We start from the raw sequence: 20,138 nt of genomic DNA, 5'->3' as shown, positions 1-20,138 counted from the left end.
TTCTTTCATGATTCAGATAGAGCATGCAATTTTAAGCAACTTTTTAATTTACTCCTATTATCAATTTTGATTCATTCTCTTGCTATCTTTATTTAAAAGCAGGAATGTGATGCATAGGAGCCGGCCCATTTTTGGTTGAGAACCTGGGTTATGCTTGATTATTGGTGGTTTAATGTAAGCCTCCAATAAGCAAGCGCTATCCATGGTGCTGAACCTAAAATGGGCTGGCTGCTAAGATTTACATTCCTGCTTTTAAAATAAAGATAGCAAGAGAACGAAGAAAAATTGATAATTGTAGTAAATTAGAAAGCTGCTAAAAATGTCAAGCTCTATCTGAATTATGAAAAAAAATGGGTTCAGTGTCCCTTTAAGACTTCATTCTGTAGATATAGTACATATACTGATTTGAATCTTGTTAGTCATGCAATTACAGCAAAGCAAATAATGATATCATCCCACAAAACTAGTCACAAAGAGGCAAAAATACTTCAAGTAACAAATCGATGTGCAACATATTTCCACAAAATATATAGTTAAAGTTTAAAGGAATAGTGTACTGTAAAATTGTTTCCCCTAATGTATTTCAAATCAATGATTATACCAGCTACAAGGTATAAAATATAAGGGACTAGTCCTAAAGCCTGTTTACACGGGCCATTTTGTGCAGTACAGCGGTCCCACCCCTTGCTCTCTCTCTATCCCCCCCCCTCTTTTGCTCTCTCTTTCTCCCCTCTCTTTTGCTCTCTCTTTCTCCCCTCTCTTTTGCTCTCTCTTTCTCCACTCTCTTTTGCTCTCTCTCCCCTCTCTTTTGCTCTCTCTTTCCCCCTCTTTTGCTGTCTCTCTCTCTCTCTCTCTCTTTTGATCTCTCTCTCTCCCCCTCTTTTGCTGTCTCCCTCTCTTTTGCTCTCTCTCCCTCTCATTTGCTCTCTCTCCTCTTGTTTGCTCTTTCTCTCCTCTTGTTTGCTCTCTCCTTCTCTTTTGCTGTCTATCTCCCTCTTTTGCACTCTCTCTCTCTTTTGCGCTCTCTCTCCCTCTCTTCTGCGCACTTTCCCCCTCTCTTTTGTGCTCTCTCCCCCCTCTCTTTTGCGTTCTCTCCCCCTCTCTGCTGCTCTCTCTCCCCCTCTCTTCTGCGCTCTCTCCCCCTCTCTTCTGCGCTCTCTCCCCCTCTCTTCTGCGCTCTCTCACCCTCTCTTTTGCTGTCTCTATCCCCCCTCTCTTTTGCTGTCTCTCTCCCCCCTCTCTTTTGCTGTCTCTCTCCCCCCTCTCTTTTGCTGTCTCTCTCCCCCCTCTCTTTTGCTGTCTCTCTCCCCCTCTCTTTTGCTGTCACTCTCCCCCTCTCTCTTTTGCTGTCACTCTCCCCCTCTCTCTTTTGCTGTCTCTCTCCCCCTCTCTCTTTTGCTGTCTCTCTCTCCCTCTCTCTATCCCCCCTCTTCTGCTCTCTCTATCCCCCCTCTTTAGTGCTCTCTGTCTCTAGACTCTTAGCAGTCGGCCCGGCATCTGGCCCCGCCCGGCCACGCCCGTGTCATGCCTGGCCATGCCCATGTCGCACCTGTCGGGTCACGCCCACACTGCACCCACCCGGCAACACCCACGTCGCACCCGCCCGGCCACGCCCACTCCACCACACCAGGTTAGTTGGAAGGCCAGGTGTGTTTGTCCTCGCACGCAGTCTCTACTGCGAATGACAGCTTCGGACAAACACACTTGGCCTTTTATTATATAGGATACTTCCATTTAGTTTTATTTTTGTACATGAAATAGCTGTTGTCATTAATTGAACCCACAACCCATTTAAATGGGCTGAGATTCCAGGAAGAGCTCACCTTTATATCTTCTTATCTCTATACACAAAGACCTCCTTTTCTCATCTCTCTCTGTACACACAAAAGCCCCAATAACATAGTCCAATGAGCTCAACCTATAAAGATACTTCCTAATTTAAAATAAAGAAGCTGCCAATTGAACTTACATTAATACAATTAGAAGCCGACCCATTTAACACAATCATATCCATGAATTCTGTTTTTACCCAGAAATGTATTTAAGCCATTTTAAAAATGTTTCTAAGGCATTCACTACCTCCTTAGACACTGAGTTCCACAATTGAATTGCTCTTACAGTGAGAAAATTAAAATTAATATTTTAGTACCTAAAATGCTGCTACTATTGTTAAAGGGGCAGTATACACCAATTTTCATTTAACTGTATGTAATAAACACTACTATAAAGAATAATATGCACAGATACTGATATAAAAATCCAGTATAAAACCTTTTAAAAACTTACTTAGAAGCTCCCAATTTAGCTCAGTTGATGAGATTAGCCTCGGACACCCACTGAAAGGGGCTGATAGCAGAACCCCGCCCCGCCCCTCCCCTCTATGTGAAAAGACCCATTATACAAACAGAAGCAGTCTGTAGTCTGTATACATTAGTATACATCTAAAACGTTGGGGCTTGGTTAGGAGTCTGAAAATGAGCACAATGTTATTTAAAAATAAGCAAAACTATACATTTTTACAAAAACACACCAAGATTGGCTATATAAATGGATCATCTACAAAACAGGTGAGACAATAACTGGAGGAATATATGTGCAGCTACCGTTCAGTAGCTATCTCCCTGTAGTCCACTGTTGCTCCTGAGCCCACATAAGTATGCTTTTCAACAAAGGATGCCAACAGAACAAAGTAAATTTGATAATAGAAGTAAATTGGAAAGTTGTTTAAAATTACATGCTCTAACTGAATATGGGTAGTTTATCTTTACTGTCCCTTTAAAAGAAAAGACTGGAAATTATAAGCAAGATTTTATTTGTAATATTAGCTAAAGCATTCTTCTCTTTATTTTTTGCTATAATCATTTTGCAATCTTACACTCAAAATGAGATTTATAACCTGCATTTCATTTCACAGGGAACATGCTTTCATTATAGGCTCTGTTAAAATATGTCATCACATTTCTTAAAACTATATGTGTTATGTGTGAAACCTCATTAATATAATCTCTACTTGGCAATGTTAAATAAAATCGTACCACTAGTATTGGAATACAATTTTCTAATACTATTACTTGTTTATGTTGGAATATAAACAATTGCAAGATCACTGTCAATTTAACAATTTAGCCAATGTTTTTTTCATCACTGGGCAATGTGATGTACTTTGATTATGGGATAATTGCAGGATTAGAGATATCTCTCTATGATAAATGGAGGGGCCTTGTGAACTAGAAATTAGCTAAAGGATGAGCTCCCTGAGAGACTAAAGAGTTATCTTAGTAAATACATAAACTGTATTGAGATGTGGGGTTATTAAACACTAAAAAAAAGCTAGGTATAATAATGTATTCAAAGCAAAGACTAGCCTGAGAACAACATGTAAGTTTTTTAACATTAGTTGTTTAACTAATAATAGTTGTTTATTTTAATAAATAAGTATAATATTTTAGTTTCTATGTAGCAATGGGTGCAACCATGTTGTAACTAAGCTATATTGGGCTAAAAGCTGGTTCTTCTTACTAACAATAGAGCTATGTTATAAATGTATATATAAACATTGCAATCAAGATTGTAGGTGATATGTTAAAGGGACACGAAACCCAAATTTTTTTCTTTCATGATTTAGAAAGAGCATACAATTATAAACAACTTTCTAATTTACTTCTATTATCTATTTTGCTTCATTCTCTTGATATTCTTTGCTGAAAAGCATATCTAGATATGCTTAGTAGCTGCTGATTGGTAGCTGCACATAGATGCCTCCTGTGATTGGTTCACCGTGTGCATCACTATTTCTTCATTAAAGTATATCTAAAGAATAAAGCAAATTAGGTAATAGAAGTAAATTGGAATGTTGTTTAAAATTATATTTTCTACCTTAATCATGAAAGAAAATGTTTGGGTATAGTGTCCCTTTAAGAAGGGATTAAATCACTGATAGTAGGCAGTCTTGCCAAGTGGCTTTTACTATACTCCACTGTGGTAGTTGATGGTGTCTGCCACTGGCGTAATATTAAAAGGGGTATAGCCATCTGCAGCAAAGGTGAAATGTAAATGATCCCTTTAGCGTGTAGACAGTATTGAATGACAAAACAATTTACATGTGTGAACCGAAACTGAATCCCCTTTTGTTACATTAAAATAGTGAAATGTGTACATGAAAAATAAACCTATATGAGGTGGGGAACTATGGGTATATTGTACACGTGTATATGGTGTGTTATCTATATTTATTATAATGTAAAATAGTATATTATGTATTTTAAGTAAGGTCATTATTTTAAAAAACATTTTTAACTTTTGAAGTGTTCTTTTCTTTTTAGGAACAAAATTTTGTGTACGGAATACTAATATGCAATAGAAGACTGTATCCGTGCCTTTTTCATTTTACAATAGTGCATTTTTTTAACATTGCACGATGTAAAATATGTTTTTAATTGAAGATGACTTTTTTAACATATTTTTTAACCGCTACAAGTTCACACTGTACTGAACGTGTTTAGCTCTAATATTGCAATCATACTGTACCAAGGTATTCAATTGTAATAATGTTTGGTAAAAAAAAAAGTAAATGTTGTGGCTGCACTTGATAAAAAAAAAAAAAAATTTGTGTAGAAATAAAAAAGTCAACAAAACTTTTCTTTTTTCTGAATACAGACACACGCTTCTTTTAATATATATATATATATATATATATATATATATATATATATATATATATATATATATATATATATATATATATCATGTATTGCAGACTAGTTGAATAGATACAGCATTACTTGGCTTTAAAGCTAAAGGAACACATACATGTATAATAGTGAGTTTCTTTCTTCAACAGCCATAACTTTCTTGCTAAATTAATCTAATTTTCTTACACATTATTTACATGCCTTATGGAGTAATTTAAAGATAAAAAAGCACGCAGGTGACAGCAAATCCTTATTTATTCAAAGACTAATAGGAGACAAACAAACAGGCGACTTTTTGGGATCCTATCCCTTACTCATGCCAAATTTTTATATAAAGATAAACAGGTAATTGATTTACTTCATTAGTCAATCTCACTTTTAAGGGCCGAATTATCAAGCTCTGAATGGAGCTTGATGCCCCTGTTTCTGCGCGAGCCTTCAGGCTCGCCGGAAACAGCAGTTATGAAGCAGCGGACTAAAGATTGCAGCTCCATAACTGGTCCGTCTGCTCTGAGGCTGCGGACATCAATCTGCCCGATCCTATACGATCGGGCTGATTGACACCCCCTGCTAGCGGCAGATTGGGCACTAATCTGCAGGGGGCAGCATTGCATAAGCAGTTCACAAGTACTGCTTGTGCAATGATAAATGCCGACAATGTACGCTGTCGACATTTATCGATGTGCGGCGGACATGATACACTACATTGTATCATGTCCGCTCGCACTTTCATAAAGCAGCCCCTTAGAGTACACATACATAATAACAAAGCTCAGTTTTTTGCACATTCATATCATGAGTTTCAGTACTGAAATCTGTTTCCTCTTACAATACCAGTGAACAAGTTTTTTAACTTCAACTTAACAAACATACATTTATACTGACATACACATAATGTGTAGCAAGTTAGTGAAGAAGCAATGGGTAGAGGAAAATAAAAAATGTTCATTATCTCAATGGGATCAAATGCTGTTATTGCTTACACCACGCACTAAACTCTTACAAAATGTGTTGATAACACAACCTATACCATTATAATCTCATAGCAAAGGAATCATAAAAGCAGGTTTTCATTCTTCAATTTATAAACAGATCATTCAAAATGTGTTCCAGATTATTATGCCTTTCCTGCTAAATTAAAGTTTGAATAGCTTTAATTAAAAAAAGGACATGGATGTGATGTATAAGAGTCAATTCATCAAATCTATGCCTGCACTTTTCGTGTTCTTATTAATTTTTCTAAAGCTGTTTTCCCTTTTGCATAAAATGAACTTCATTACACTACATTGTGGAGGCTTTTGTCCTTCCCTGTTGATTCAGCCTTCTTTTATAACAAAGAACCAGATTTTTCAGCTAATCAAAGGGTGTATTGCCTGTTTCCTTAAAGGGACATAACACAAGTTGGGATAGAGACACAATATAATAATATGTACTTTAATTACTTTACCTGCAAATGTATACTGCAGTGACTCGCCATTAACCCTATCTTTTTAGTTTCCAAATTGTACAGTTCTAACACCCCCCACACATTTCCTTCTATGGCTGTATCTATATCTACCTTTGCTTTGGTAGAATGCAGATCTGCACAATCATTATCTGCTGGAGCATGTCTAGATGCAAATAAGCAGCTGTGAACTCAGTTTAACTACAATGCCTGTGTTTCTGATGCTAAACACTGATAAGGGGGTGGATCAGACTACTCCAGGCAGCATAAGTAATTTTGCTTATTTTTGGAAATTATTTTAAAATGCTTGCCAGCAATTTTAAAACAATTTTTAATGCAAATACTTTTTACTTAATTATCCCTTTTAGGATATGCACAGATCTCTACATGTTTTATGGCACTTTAACATCAATAAAATGCGTGTCCCCAATAATTTTTTGAGAGATGTTAAAATATGGCACAAGCACAAAGCAGAACTGCATTTAAAAATATTTAGTGTAATAGGAAAACATGCATACATGGCTACATTTATAATATTAATGCATAACAATATTTCATTTCAAGCAAACATATACTAAGTGTACTTAAAGGGACACGATATTTAAAAATGTTCTATCATCTATTTGAAAAATGTTGTTTTGGTTTTTTTACATAAAAAGGTTAAGTGAAAGTTTTTTTTACATTTAAGTGAAACTAACAGGAAGTACATGATTTTTGTAAAACTGAGTTCTGGGACTCTACTGCTCATTGGCTGACAATGACAATACCCACAGAAAATGTTAGTTTATTCAATACAGGAATATTAATTTTTCCAAAATTAGAAAAAAATCTCTGTAATATATTCTGAAATATTCTCTTTTAGCTGGAACAGAGACAGTTTTGATTATCATGTCCCTTCAACTGCTAAGATGTATTTATATTCATAGTAGATAACGTGCTTTGTTTCCGGTTTCATTAAAACAATATCAATATCCCAAATGAAATCATTACTTAACTTTTCTATTAAAATAGGGCCTAGAGAAAAGTTATAATCACCTCCACTTGTATAATACTATGTATTCTTGCAAGGGTGACAGGAGAAATGTAAACAAAACAAAAAAACAGTAAATCAGGGATTTAACAAATCCAGGGAGCCAGTGGGTTGTGACTCTTTCAATGCATTGCTGGTTCTCAGCTAATAATAAAAACACTTCTAAAATGTATAGTTTGCTTCAAATGACTGACTTCTAAGTTCTGTATTGCTATTGCTTATATTGCTCGTGTTACCCTTGCCATATACATCTTTATTGTGAAGCCCAATGCTAGCACATCATTGGCTCTGTAGACTCTTGGTTTGGGTCACTCTATATTATTTGTGCAGACATGGGCTGCTTGCTGGAGGAGCCGGTGACTGCTACTGACTCACCAGGTTAATGAATGTGAGGAATTTCCAGCTTCCCCCATAGGTGTGGTGCGCAGGTATCTCTAGGGCCTTGTAGTGGCACAGAAGTGACAGGTAGGAGAGCAGGATGGCGGCCCGCAGAATCTGGCAAGGGATCAGCGCCATCGTGGGGAGCGGGAGGTGAGCAGCTCACACGCAGGGCCGCACACACCTCCCCCACCCGAACACTGGCTATTATACTGGCTGCCTTATTTTACAGCAGGTTGTGGGACAACTGCACTAAGCTGGGGACACCGCTGAAATTGAGCATCACTACGTCACATGGAGGATGGCACGACGGTTGCCATGGAACCCAACCTGGTCCCGCTTTTTTATGATTGGTGCAGTTGCTGTGTGAGTTCCTAGACAGAGGCGTTGCAGTCACAGCTGTTTGCAGACGTCACGAAGTTCTCAGCTGATGTTGACGTAACAAGCTCGCATTGGCTTATACAATTAGTGACTTTGTAGGACAGCTGAGTGACTGCATCTAGATATGGTTGTGTTTAAAATTCCAGCAGTAAAGTGGGTGTCTAAAGCTTGAAAGGCGATGTCATAATTCATCAATGTTCTCGTTCTTTCACTAAAGTGGCAAACCTTACGGTAGTTTGTTTATATATTACTTTTACCGTTAGTGCAGTAATTACCTTTCTATAAGAGGATTTATATTTGATTCTTCAACTAGGAAGATCTATTTAAAATTAAATAATTAAAATAGATCATTTATATACTGTATATAAAATGATTGATATATTTATGTGACATTGTGAACCTCGTTTGGTTGTATTTAATTAGAATATCCTGCAGCAGTTTTCTGGCTTGGCTAGATAGATAAATATGCTACACAATGTAAAAAAGGTTTTGATGGGCATCATCCTCTTGACTTTTATAATAAGAGTTAAATAATGTGACATGTTCCATAAATTCCAAAACTTACTTTTAGCTGTTGTAACATTTTCACTATATTTCTAACACTGTATTTCACATATAACTCTAGATGGGTAATTTGAAGTTTGGAGCATTTTAAGATGAGCAGAAAGCTGCTTACAAGTAGGTCCCTATGCAAATGTTACCTGAAGTTTTCTTTAGGATTTGTCTGTGACAAATAATAATTTTTCCTTTTTGGCTGCAAATCAGACACCTACACCTAGATTACGAGTTTTGCGTTACGGTGCGGTACGGCTTTTAATGCTGAAAAATTGGCCATTACGCTGTAATGGCCAGGAATACATATTACAAGTTGTGTCGGTATAGCTGTAACGCAAGCATTTTAGCCTGTAACACAACTTCCATTCCGCAATCAAAAAATTAAGTTTTTGTGTGGGATTTTCATAGCGCCGGTATTACAGGTTGTGCGTTCAGGCTAAAATGCTTGCACTACAGCCTATACCGGCACGATCCATACCGCCGTCTGAGAGCAGTAGTTATAGATTTTGTGTAACAAAAATGTTTCACAAAACTCATAACTAAAGTGTTACAAAGTACACTAACACCCATAAACTACCTATTAACCCTAAACCGCCACCCTCCCATATCACAAACACTATATTAAACCTATTAACCCCTAATCTGCCACCCACATTGAGACTATTAAATAAATTTATTAACCCCTAATCTGCCACCCACCCACATCGCCCGCACTATTTAAATATATTAACCCCTAAACCGCCGCTCCCCGACATTGCAGACACTAATATAAGTTATTAACCCCTAATCCTCCACTCCCCAACATCGCTGACACCTAAATAAGCCTATTAACCCCTAAACCGCCGGCACCCCACATTGCCAACACTATCATAAAGTATTGACCCTTAAACCTCCAGCCCCCCACATCGTAACTGCTAAACTAAACCTATTAACCCCTAGACTACCGCCCCCCCCCCACATCGCAAAACACTAAATTAAACTATTAATCCCTAAACCTAACATCCCCTAACTTAAAATTACAATATAACTATCTTTAAAGGGACACTGAACCCAATTTTTTTCTTTTGTGATTCAGATAGAGCAAGCAATTTTAAGCAACTTTCTAATTTACTACTATTATCAACTTTTCTTTGTTTTCTTGCTTTCTTTATTTGAAAAAGAAGACATCTAAGCTAAGGAGCCAGCCAATTTGTGGTTCAGAACCATGGACAGCACATGTTTATTGGTGCTGTCCAATCAACAAGGACAACCCAGGTTGTTCACCAAAAATGGGCCGGCATCTAAACTTAAATTCTTGCTTTTCAAATAAAGATACTAAGGGAATAAAGAACATTTGACAATAGGAGTAAATTAGAAAGATGCTTACAATTGCATGCTATATCTGAATCATGAAAGAAAAAAAAAAGAAAATTTTTTTTTTTTGGGTACAGTGTCCCTTTAAATAAATAAAAACTGGGGGGCGGAGCCTGGAGCTCAAGGTGAATGGCGGTGTAATCTGTGAGCTCCGCTAAACACTGCTGTACTATACCTTATATATGGGCTAATCGTTACCCAACACAGGCTGAAAGATGACAGGGGAAGTGCTGTAGCCTGAACCGCAGCAACAGTGAGACTGATTTGAGCGAAACAGGACCGGACAAGTCACAGATACAAGACGGAGCAAGTGGAGCCGCCCGCCATCTTAGCCATATGGCCTTGCAGGCAGAAGCTAACAACAGAGGCTATGGTCTGACTACCGAAGCTAACATAATGGCGGTAAGATAATGAGAGCCGGACCCCGACCGCACATATATGTAGGCAGAGTAGCGCCGAACTGACAGTTACCCAGTCGAACTAAGTAGCGACCGAGGAGGTGATAGGCCTCTGCTTCCAGCCTGACTAGCAAGACGACTGGTGGTCCCGCTACCGGGATATTACAAATAGAAAGTGTAGCACCGTTTAAAAGCTACAATTATTAATACAAAGGGACAAGCAATCTCTTGAAGGTGACACACAAAACATGGACTGAAAAATTTAGCTACTATGGCCTACTCTGTCCTCTCAAAAACCTTCTTTTTTAAAATAAAAGGAAATAACAGATACTGACAAGTGCTGCAGGAAAATAATCAATCAGAAACTTGAGACACACAGTATATCTACATGGGACTCAAACTCTCTTAACTGATAATACCAGTGAAGTAAATATGCACTAAAGAGATATGAAAACTACAATACTATTAAAGCAACATATTTAAGACATTGAAGCGTATCTCTATATATGCCACTATTTTAATACATGCACAGCAGAACCACGCCTCATCACAATTGGCGCCCATTAGCCTACTACTATCCTGTCATGAAACCAGACCGAGATCTGCGCATGTAATTCACATCAAAAGCGGCTGAAATAAAAACAGAAAGATAGTGGAATGCAGAGATATTTTTGTCACAGATGACATCAGACTAATGTAATATTCAATAAACGGAACTAAGCCACCAAGCAGGTGAAAGATAAAAATACAGTACCACCCTACCTAACAAGGAGTGAGATCATAGCACACAGCAGAGAGGGCAGAACAGTACAGATCAACAGCCCCAAATTAAAACTACTATTATTTTTCATCAGAGACGAACTCTGAACAGCAACCATGGCGGCGAGAAAACATAACAAATCTTCTCAAGGCCCTAAAACACCAGCAGCTAATTTATTTTTTAAACCTGCAAAAGAAAAGGAGACAACCAACAATGCCACAGCAGAAGATATGGACTCTGACTCAGATTCACAGTTCGCTGAGGAGGACTCCATTCCTGTCACTAAAGCTGACCTTAGGTCGTTGGTATCTAAAAAAGATATTGATAAAAACTTCAATAAGCTATGGGAAAAATTTGACGCATTCCAGAACACTGTGACTGACAGTCTAACAGAAATAAAACAAGATGTAACAGATTTAGGCTCCAGAGTAGCGGCATTAGAAGAAGCAGAAACCTCGGTAGCAGAAGAACTCACGAATGTTACCATGCAACTCACAACACAACAACAAGAGGTCTCTGAGATACAAGACAAACTAGAAGATCTTGAAAACAGAACTCGGAGGTGCAATCTAAGATTAAAAGGAATACCGGAATCTGTCACAACAGAAGAATTGAGTACCTACCTACATCAACTTTTCCAAGCTATCTCAGGTGAGGTGAATGATGACAAATACCAGCTGGAAAGGGCCCATAGAGCACTAAGACCCAAACCAAAAGAAGAAGCACCCCCTAGGGATGTGGTGGTCAAATTCTACAGATTCCCAGAAAAAGAGGAAATCCTTACAGCAGCAAGAAAGAACCCTACATTCAAATTCCAAGGATCAGTGATTCAATTCTACCAGGATCTCTGTATCAAAACGCTGCAAAGAAGAAGCGAGCTGAGACCACTCACCATGCTACTGAGGAAACACCAAATCAGATACAGATGGGGGTTCCCTTTCAACCTACACATTCTACACAACCGCCGATCAATGAGTCTAAAAGAAACAGCTGAGATACCAATAATCTGCAAGCAACTATCACTGGAACTGCCGGAACTACCACAACTGGAACAAGCAGAAGATTTGGCGCAGCAATCATCTAGGTCTAAACAACTGAATAAACAAAGATGGACCAAAGTGACAAAGAAGAAATCCAAGACATGAGAATTTGATTCTACACATAACAAGGTGCTCATTTGCCTGTGAGGAAACAGGAGATACAGATTAAGGAGATCAAGAACTACAAAAGTTAAATGTCATTCATTGTTGAAGATTGTTTGAGAACTAAACTGTTGGTAGCAGAAACAAGGTAAACTTGAACATTTTCTAGGCCCGACGTTAGCATCCCAGCAGTGGGAGTAAGCAACCACTCATATAGTGGATAATGTAAAGAGGGGGGGGAGGGTGGGATTGAAGGTTTTCTACATTTCTTATGTTTTACTCCTACATGCAGTTTTTAAATGTGGGAGATACCAGTTCTCTACTGTTTTTTTTGTTCTCACTCAATGTACCACAATTATTTTGTTGAAAACATTATGTAATTTGACTGTTCTTGCTTTTGTTTTCGCTCTGCTATTTTGTCTCTCCTACTCAAATAAATTTCCTAGAAACAAAGGGCCTCATCTAGAATCTCTAAGGAGAGCGGCAGAAGAATTGGTAGAGGCGGATCCGGGGGCGAGAGTCCCAGACTTCAAACTGTAAGTGATGACTATTGACATACGTTTGGTATCACATAATGTTAGGGGCCTTAACACAGACCTCAAGAGACGGACGGCACTGGCCCAATATCTTAAAATTAAGGCTAATATAATTTTCTTACAAGAGACTCACTTCACCAAAGACGTAGTTCCGAAATATTGGGCCAGAAACTTTACTCAACACTATCACTCAACGACAGACAAAAAGAAGCGGGGGGTCTCGATACTGATACACCAATCCCTGGGTTTAGTAGTGGAGGAGACGATCAGAGATCCAGAAGGGAGGTTCTTAATAGTCAGAGGTAGGCAACGAGATAAACAAATTGTTTTATGCAATATCTACGCTCCCAATGAGACGCAAATCTCTTTTTTCACACACATCTCCTATCTGCTTACCCAATGGACACAAGATAGAATCCTGCTGGGGGGTGATTTTAATATAGAACTATATAAATTTCAAGGTGCAGGCCAGTCCAAACTGACCCAAAAACAACTTAGGCATAACTCTATGGTAAAAAAAATAAAGGAGATTTTTCTATCCCACAACATTCTAGACTCCTGGGACACTCTTTATGGGAGAACACTAGACTACACTTACTATTCCCATGCTCACAAAACGTACTCAAAATTGGACTACGTTTACTTAAGCCAGATCTGGCTTCCTGACTTGGCATCCTCTACTATTCATGCTTGCGCTTGGTCAGACCATTCTATAGTCCAAATTCACATTAGAGAAACATTCCAAATTAGCACAACACGCTCTTGGAACTATGACCCTTTTGTGCTACAACAACCAGGTATACTTAACTCCATCTCACAAGCTATGTCAGAATACTGGGCACTAAACACGGGTTCCACTTCTAATCCGATTAGCACCTGGGCAGCACATAAACCTTTTATTAGGGGATTACTCATAAGAGAAAAGGCAGCTCTTACCAAGGCTAACAGATCTCAAATAGACTCTCTACAGGCCCAAATAGACACACTCACAAAACTACATCAACGAGACCAATCAGAAACATTGTTCCAAGAACTACAAGCAAAGAGAGTAGAATTATCAACAATTATGAATAGGGCATCTCTAAGGGCAGCTCACAGACTGAAAGCAAATTACTTTCTCTACTCTAACAAGCCAGATAAGTATCTAGCACATAAGCTTAGAGAACAGACAAAATCCTTTTCTATACCAATCCTACAAAAAGATAATGGCACATGTACCTCAAATCCCCAAGAAATAGCCGACAGCTTTGCTCAATATTACGCACAACTTTATAACGGAAACAAAACGACGCAAAACGATAAGACAAGACAGACGCTACATAGATTCCTAGATGAGGCTAAATTAACACCTATTGATAAAACGATTAGAGACAAACTGAATGCGGAGGTGTCAGCCAGGGAGGTCCTTGTAGCCATCAAGGAGCTCAAGCCAGGAAAAGCACCTGGTCCAGACGGATTCCCAGGTGAATACTATCAACTTTTCAAATCAATTCTAGCCCCACACGTTGTAACATTCTGCAACAACATCCTACAAGGTAAAGCAATCCCAACAGAAATTTTACAGGCTAAGATAGTGGTGATCCCTAAGCCAGGACGAAACCCAAAACTGTGCCAAAGTTATAGGCCCATATCCTTAATCAACCAAGATATAAAGATTTTTAGTAAAATTTTGGCAAATAGACTCAAATCACATCTACCGACCCTAATTCACCCAGACCAGGTGGGATTTATATCCGGAAGAGAGGCTCCTGACAATATAAGACGTACGATCTCCCTGGTTGACTACCTCCATAAGACAAAAACGCCTTCTCTGGTCCTGTCCTTGGACGCGGAGAAGGCGTTTGACAGAATAGATTGGGTTTTTATGTTTGAGGTCTTGAGTAAATTGGGATTTAGTGGACCATTTGTTCAGGCTATAAGAAGTATATATTCTAATCCTACTGCCCACATTAGAGCGGCAGGCTACCAATCCAAGAGGATTGACATTCAAAATGGGACAAGACAGGGATGCCCCTTATCGCCACTTTTATTTGCCCTATGCATAGAGCCCCTAGCAGCAGTGATTCGCTTGACCCCAGAAATACATGGAGTCTCGTTGGGTAGCGAGGAATTTAAAAAATTTTTATTTGCAGATGACATCCTCCTTACCCTGACCAAGCCACTGGAATCCCTACCCCATTTATATCGTATTTTACAAGATTATGCTGATATATCAGGATATAAGATAAATCAGGAAAAATGCGAGGCACTATCTATCGCCCTCCCTGACCACACCAAAAAGATTATTGCAACCAATTTTTTGTTTGAGTGGGCTACAGGGGCAATTAAATACTTGGGAGTTAAGTTGTCGGTCGATACATCAAACCTATACAAACTAAACTATGTACCTCTGTATAAAACAATTAGAAAGGAGATTAAAAAATGGAAAGCTGGAGGTTTTTCCTGGTACGGCCGATTGTCGGCGGTCAGGATGAACGTCCTCCCTAGACTATTGTATTTTTTTAGGGCCCTACCGATTAAGATCCCACTACCAGAATTAAATAAACTTCAGATGGATCTGATCAGATTCATAAGAGGAAATAAAAAAGCTAGGATACCTTCACAAGTGTTACTGCAACATAAACAACTAGGGGGAGTAGGGGTACCAAATTTGCTTAATTATTACCAAGCAGCGAGACTAGCACAGACCACCTTAATGAGCAAAAAGCAAAAAGAATTGATTTGGGTAAGGGTAGAGACTCTAATAACAGGTTATAAACAATCAGAAGATATACTTTGGGAACACCCGAAAGATATCCTTAAACTAACTACAGCTTCAAAAATAACTGGGGAAATGATGTCAATGTGGCACCTGTTAACTAGCAAACTAAAACTTTTACCATCTGACTCATTAATAAGGCCATTAAGGACACTGATGAACCCTGAACATCAGGTACTAATCGGTAAATGGGCAAATAAGGGGCTCTATAGACTAGCAGACTTTCTTCATAAAGGGAAGTTAGCTACTTACCAACAAATACAAGAAAAAATACTTCCAGACAAACTGCACTGGTTCCTATACCTACAGATTGCATCTACTATAAATAAGGCCCTACCTAAACAACCTAGACAGCACACAACGACATTAGAGAAGCTGTGTAGTACTGATTCCCGTCATAAAGGTTTGATCTCTACCCTATACATATCATTACAATCAGCCAAACACTCTTCAAAATCTCCTTTCATGGAGAAATGGGAAAGAGATATCAAAATAACACATTCCAAAGAGGAATGGGAAGACATCTTTAAGAGTTCAGGCAGAGGTATGATCAGTGCAGATCTGAAAGAAAATTGCATCAAAACTGTTTATAGGTGGTATCTTACTCCAATGGTCACCTCACACTACACTCAAGCTGGCAGTAGAAATTGCTATAGAGGATGCGAGGAGGCAGGAACATATATACATATGTGGTGGGAATGCCCTCGGGTACAACTGCTATGGGCTAAGTTATCTAACTTGCTGAGTGAGGTGCTCTCAGAAAACATCACTCTGACCGCGACCCAAGCTTTATTAAATGAACATATAAAACCCTTCAATTCAGCCACAAACACATTTATACACATTCTCTGTACAGCTACTAGGATATGTGTGGCACGTTACTGGAAGGTAGGGACACCCACATGGGGAGAGATTATGGAAAAAATTAAATTAATTCACAAACTATCTGAAACAGCCTCATTCATACAAGCTAACCACGAGCAATTTTTAAAGATCTGGAATTACTGGATCTTAAGTGGACACTAACCAGACATAGACTGAGAGGGTAGACACACAACTAACTTAACACCAAGATAAGACCCATAACATTCCAGAGGTGAGAGGAAGACAAGCGACTGTAGATAGCTATAACTAAGTAGGAAAGGTGGGACTCTCCCCCCCGGAACGATGGCGAGTGGAATGGAGGAGCAGGCAAGTTGATATTTTAAAGATGCATTGAGTGAGGGGGGAAGGGGAAAGTTTAAAGTTTATTGTTGATTGTTGTTATAATTTAATGAAGGGGAGGGATAGATAGAAAAGTTTTTTAAGAAAATACAGCAGAGTGGCATGGAGAGAAAGGGGATATTAAGGAAAATTTCAAATCTTCTGATAACGATCTGCTATATCCCCTAATCCATGGTGCTAATGTGGAGCGCAGGTATAATCACACTAACTATTAGAACTTACAGATCTGACTACCCAACCATCAACTACTCCACTGGTGAACTTTGCTTTCTTCAAACTCTGATAGTGGAAACATAAGAAATATCATAGACTTCTAACTGAGAGACATTTTTCAGAGACATTTTTCAGAAAATGGAGATGTAGATATGTATATGAAAAATGTAAAAGATGTGATATACCTTGTATATGTTTTTGCAATAAAAAATTATTTCAATTAAATAAATAAAAACTTACCTGTAAAATAAAAATAAACCTAACATTAAACTATAAATTAACCTAACATAACTATTCTAATAAAATAAAAAAATACTACCAATTAAAAACCTAAATTACAAATAAAAAAAAAAACTAACAGTACAAAAAAAATAAAACAAAATAAAATTACAAAAAATAATAAACACTAAATTACGAAAACTAAAAAACACTAAGCTTACAAAAAATAATAATCTTATTTGAACAGCCAATAGGTTTTCAGTAGCTCTCATCCTATTGGTTGTTTTGAACAACCAATAGGATTTCAGAAGCTCTCATCCTATTGGCTGATTTTAATTTGAAGAATCAAATCAGCCAATAGGAATGCAAGGTATGCCATTTTGAAACGACTACCTTGCATTCAACTTCAGTATACGGTGGTGACAGTATGAAGAGGACGCTCCGCTCAGGATGGTATCCACTTCCAGGATAGTTCCACTACGCGCCGCCGGGATGAAGATAGAAGACGCCCCCGAGATGGATGAAGGTGTCACCGCCTGGATGAAGTCTTATCGCCGCCTGGATGAAGATGGATGTCCGGACTTCAGGAACCGTGAGTAGATTTTACGGGGTTAGTGTTAGGTTGTTTTTTTTTTAAAAAAATGGGTGTTTTTTTTTTTTAGATTAGGGATGGGCACTTGTAAAAGAGCTGAATGCTCTTTTAAGGACAGTGAAAAAGAGCTGAATGCCTTTTTAAGGGCAATGCCCATACAACATTTTGGGGGGGCTTTTTATTTTTATAGGGCTATTAGATTAGGTGTAATAGTTTTTATTTTTGATAATTTTGTTTATTATTTTTTGTAAGCTTAGTGTTTTTTATTTTTTGTGATTTAGTGTTTATTATTTTTTGTAATTTTAGATTTTTTAATTTTTTTCGTAGTGTTAGGTTTTTTTAAATTTGTAAATTAGGTTTTTAATTGGTAGTATTTTTTATTTTATTAGAATAGTTATGTTAGGTTAATTTATAGTTTAATGTTAGGTTTAGTTTTATTTCACAGGTAAATTTTTATTTATTTTAAGATAGTTATATTGTAATTTTAATTTAAAGTTGGGGGGTGTTAGGATTAGGGGTTAATAGTATAATTTAGTGTTTTGCGATGTGGGGGGACTGGCGGTTTAGGGGTTAATAGGTTTATTTAGTGCCAGCAATGTGGGGGGGCGGAGGTTTAGGGGTTAATAGGTTTATTTAGTAGTGGTGATGTGGGAGGCTGGAGGTTTAGGGGTTAATCATTTTATTTAGTGGCTGCGATGTCGGGGAGCATCGGAATAGGAGTTAATCATTTTATTTAGTGGCAGCGATGTGGAGCGGAGGATTAGGGGTTAATAACTTTTATTAGTGTCGGCGATGTTGGGAGCGGCGGATTAGGGGTTAATAACTTTATTTAGGTGTGGGCGATGTCGGGGGCGTCGGATTAGTGGTGTTTAGACTAGGGGTTTATGTTAGGGTGTTAGGTTTAAACGTAACTTTTTTTTACCCCATAGACATCAATAAGGTTGCTTTAAGGGGATTTTTCATTCTGCACTTCACGCGTTAGTTTTTTTTCTAACACTCTCTTCCCATTGTTGTCTATGGGGGAAAGCATGCACGAGCACGTGAAATCAGCCCTTGGATTTTGTGTGGTATGGAGCTTAACGTCACCATATCACACGCACAAGGAGACTTTTCAGTAACTCATAATGGCAGCGCTATGGAGAGTAAAATGACGCAACTTTTTTGGCATTAGTTTTGCACCCTGTTTAGCGCAAAACTTGTAATCTAGGCGATACACAGTAATCATTTGACCCCCTTAATTGCCAGGAACACACACCAGGGATTTACACCCGCATAACAACCAGTTACACTTTTTTCTTATGCTGCTTGGCTGACAGTAACACACAGATTAGTACCTTCAGGGTGTCATTTTTTTCATAGCCTTATTTGTAATGCACACAGGCATAAAAGACCTTTAAAATTTACCTGACACTCAGGAGACTTAAAAAAACTGGACATTTAAACCCTTTGTGCCGGCACAATAGTTTTAACATTTGAACAAAGTTCCGATGTAAACACTTGCAGTAAAATTGAAATAACGCGATTATTGACTGTGTCAAAGGGGGAAGCTGCAGGACACCATATACAGGGAGTGCAGAATTATTAGGCAAGTTGTATTTCTGAGGATTAATTTTATTATTGAACAACAACCAGGTTCTCAATGAACCCAAAAAACTCATTAATATCAAAGCTGAATAGTTTTGGAAGTAGTTTTTAGTTTGTTTTTAGTTATAGCTATTTTAGGGGGATATCTGTGTGTGCAGGTGACTATTACTGTGCATAATTATTAGGCAACTTAACAAAAAACAAATATATACCCATTTCAATTATTTATTTTTACCAGTGAAACCAATATAACATCTCAACATTCACAAATATACATTTCTGACATTCAAAAACAAAACAAAAACAAATCAGTGACCAATATAGCCACCTTTCTTTGCAAGGACACTCAAAAGCCTGCCATCCATGGATTCTGTCAGTGTTTTGATCTGTTCACCATCCTCAACCCGAAAAGGCCCCACAAGCTCATCTTTGATGGTACCAGCCCAAACCAGTACTCCACCTCCACCTTGCTGGCGTCTGAGTCGGACTGGAGCTCTCAGCCCTTTATCAATCCCGCCACGGGCCCATCCATCTGGCCCATCAAGACTCACTCTCATTTCATCAGTCCATAAAACCTTAGAAAAATCAGTCTTGAGATATTTCTTGGCCCAGTCTTGACGTTTCAGCTTGTGTGTCTTGTTCAGTGGTGGTCGTCTTTCAGCCTTTCTTACCTTGGCCATGTCTCTGAGTATTGCACACCTTGTGCTTTTGGGCACTCCAGTGATGTTGCAGCTCTGAAATATGGCCAAACTGGTGGCAAGTGGCCTCTTGGCAGCTGCACGCTTGACTTTTCTCAGTTCATGGGTAGTTATTTTGCACCTTGGTTTTTCCACACGCTTCTTGCGACCCTGTTGACTATTTTGAATGAAAAGCTTGATTG

At 38.3% G+C, this 20,138-nt stretch overlaps 1 protein-coding gene across 3 annotated transcripts in view; it reads right to left on the bottom strand.

The window, feature by feature from the left end:
- AIG1 (androgen induced 1) overlaps positions 1 to 7,922 on the bottom strand; it is a 717,445-nt gene extending 709,523 nt beyond the window's left edge. For all 3 annotated transcript variants that reach the window (XR_008402035.1, XR_008402036.1, XM_053710640.1), the window contains exon 1: positions 7,541 to 7,922. Coding sequence is in view for 1 of the 3 variants with exons in the window: in XM_053710640.1 (XP_053566615.1) it covers positions 7,541 to 7,681 (141 nt within the window). In the remaining 2 variants the exon portion in view is untranslated. The remainder of the gene's footprint in view (positions 1 to 7,540) is intronic.
- Positions 7,923 to 20,138: the final 12,216 nt, after the last annotated feature.

This window comes from Bombina bombina, chromosome 4 (genome assembly GCF_027579735.1).
Source record: "Bombina bombina isolate aBomBom1 chromosome 4, aBomBom1.pri, whole genome shotgun sequence".
NCBI classification, from domain to species: domain Eukaryota; kingdom Metazoa; phylum Chordata; class Amphibia; order Anura; family Bombinatoridae; genus Bombina; species Bombina bombina.
This window is presented reverse-complemented; position numbering and strand designations above follow the sequence as displayed.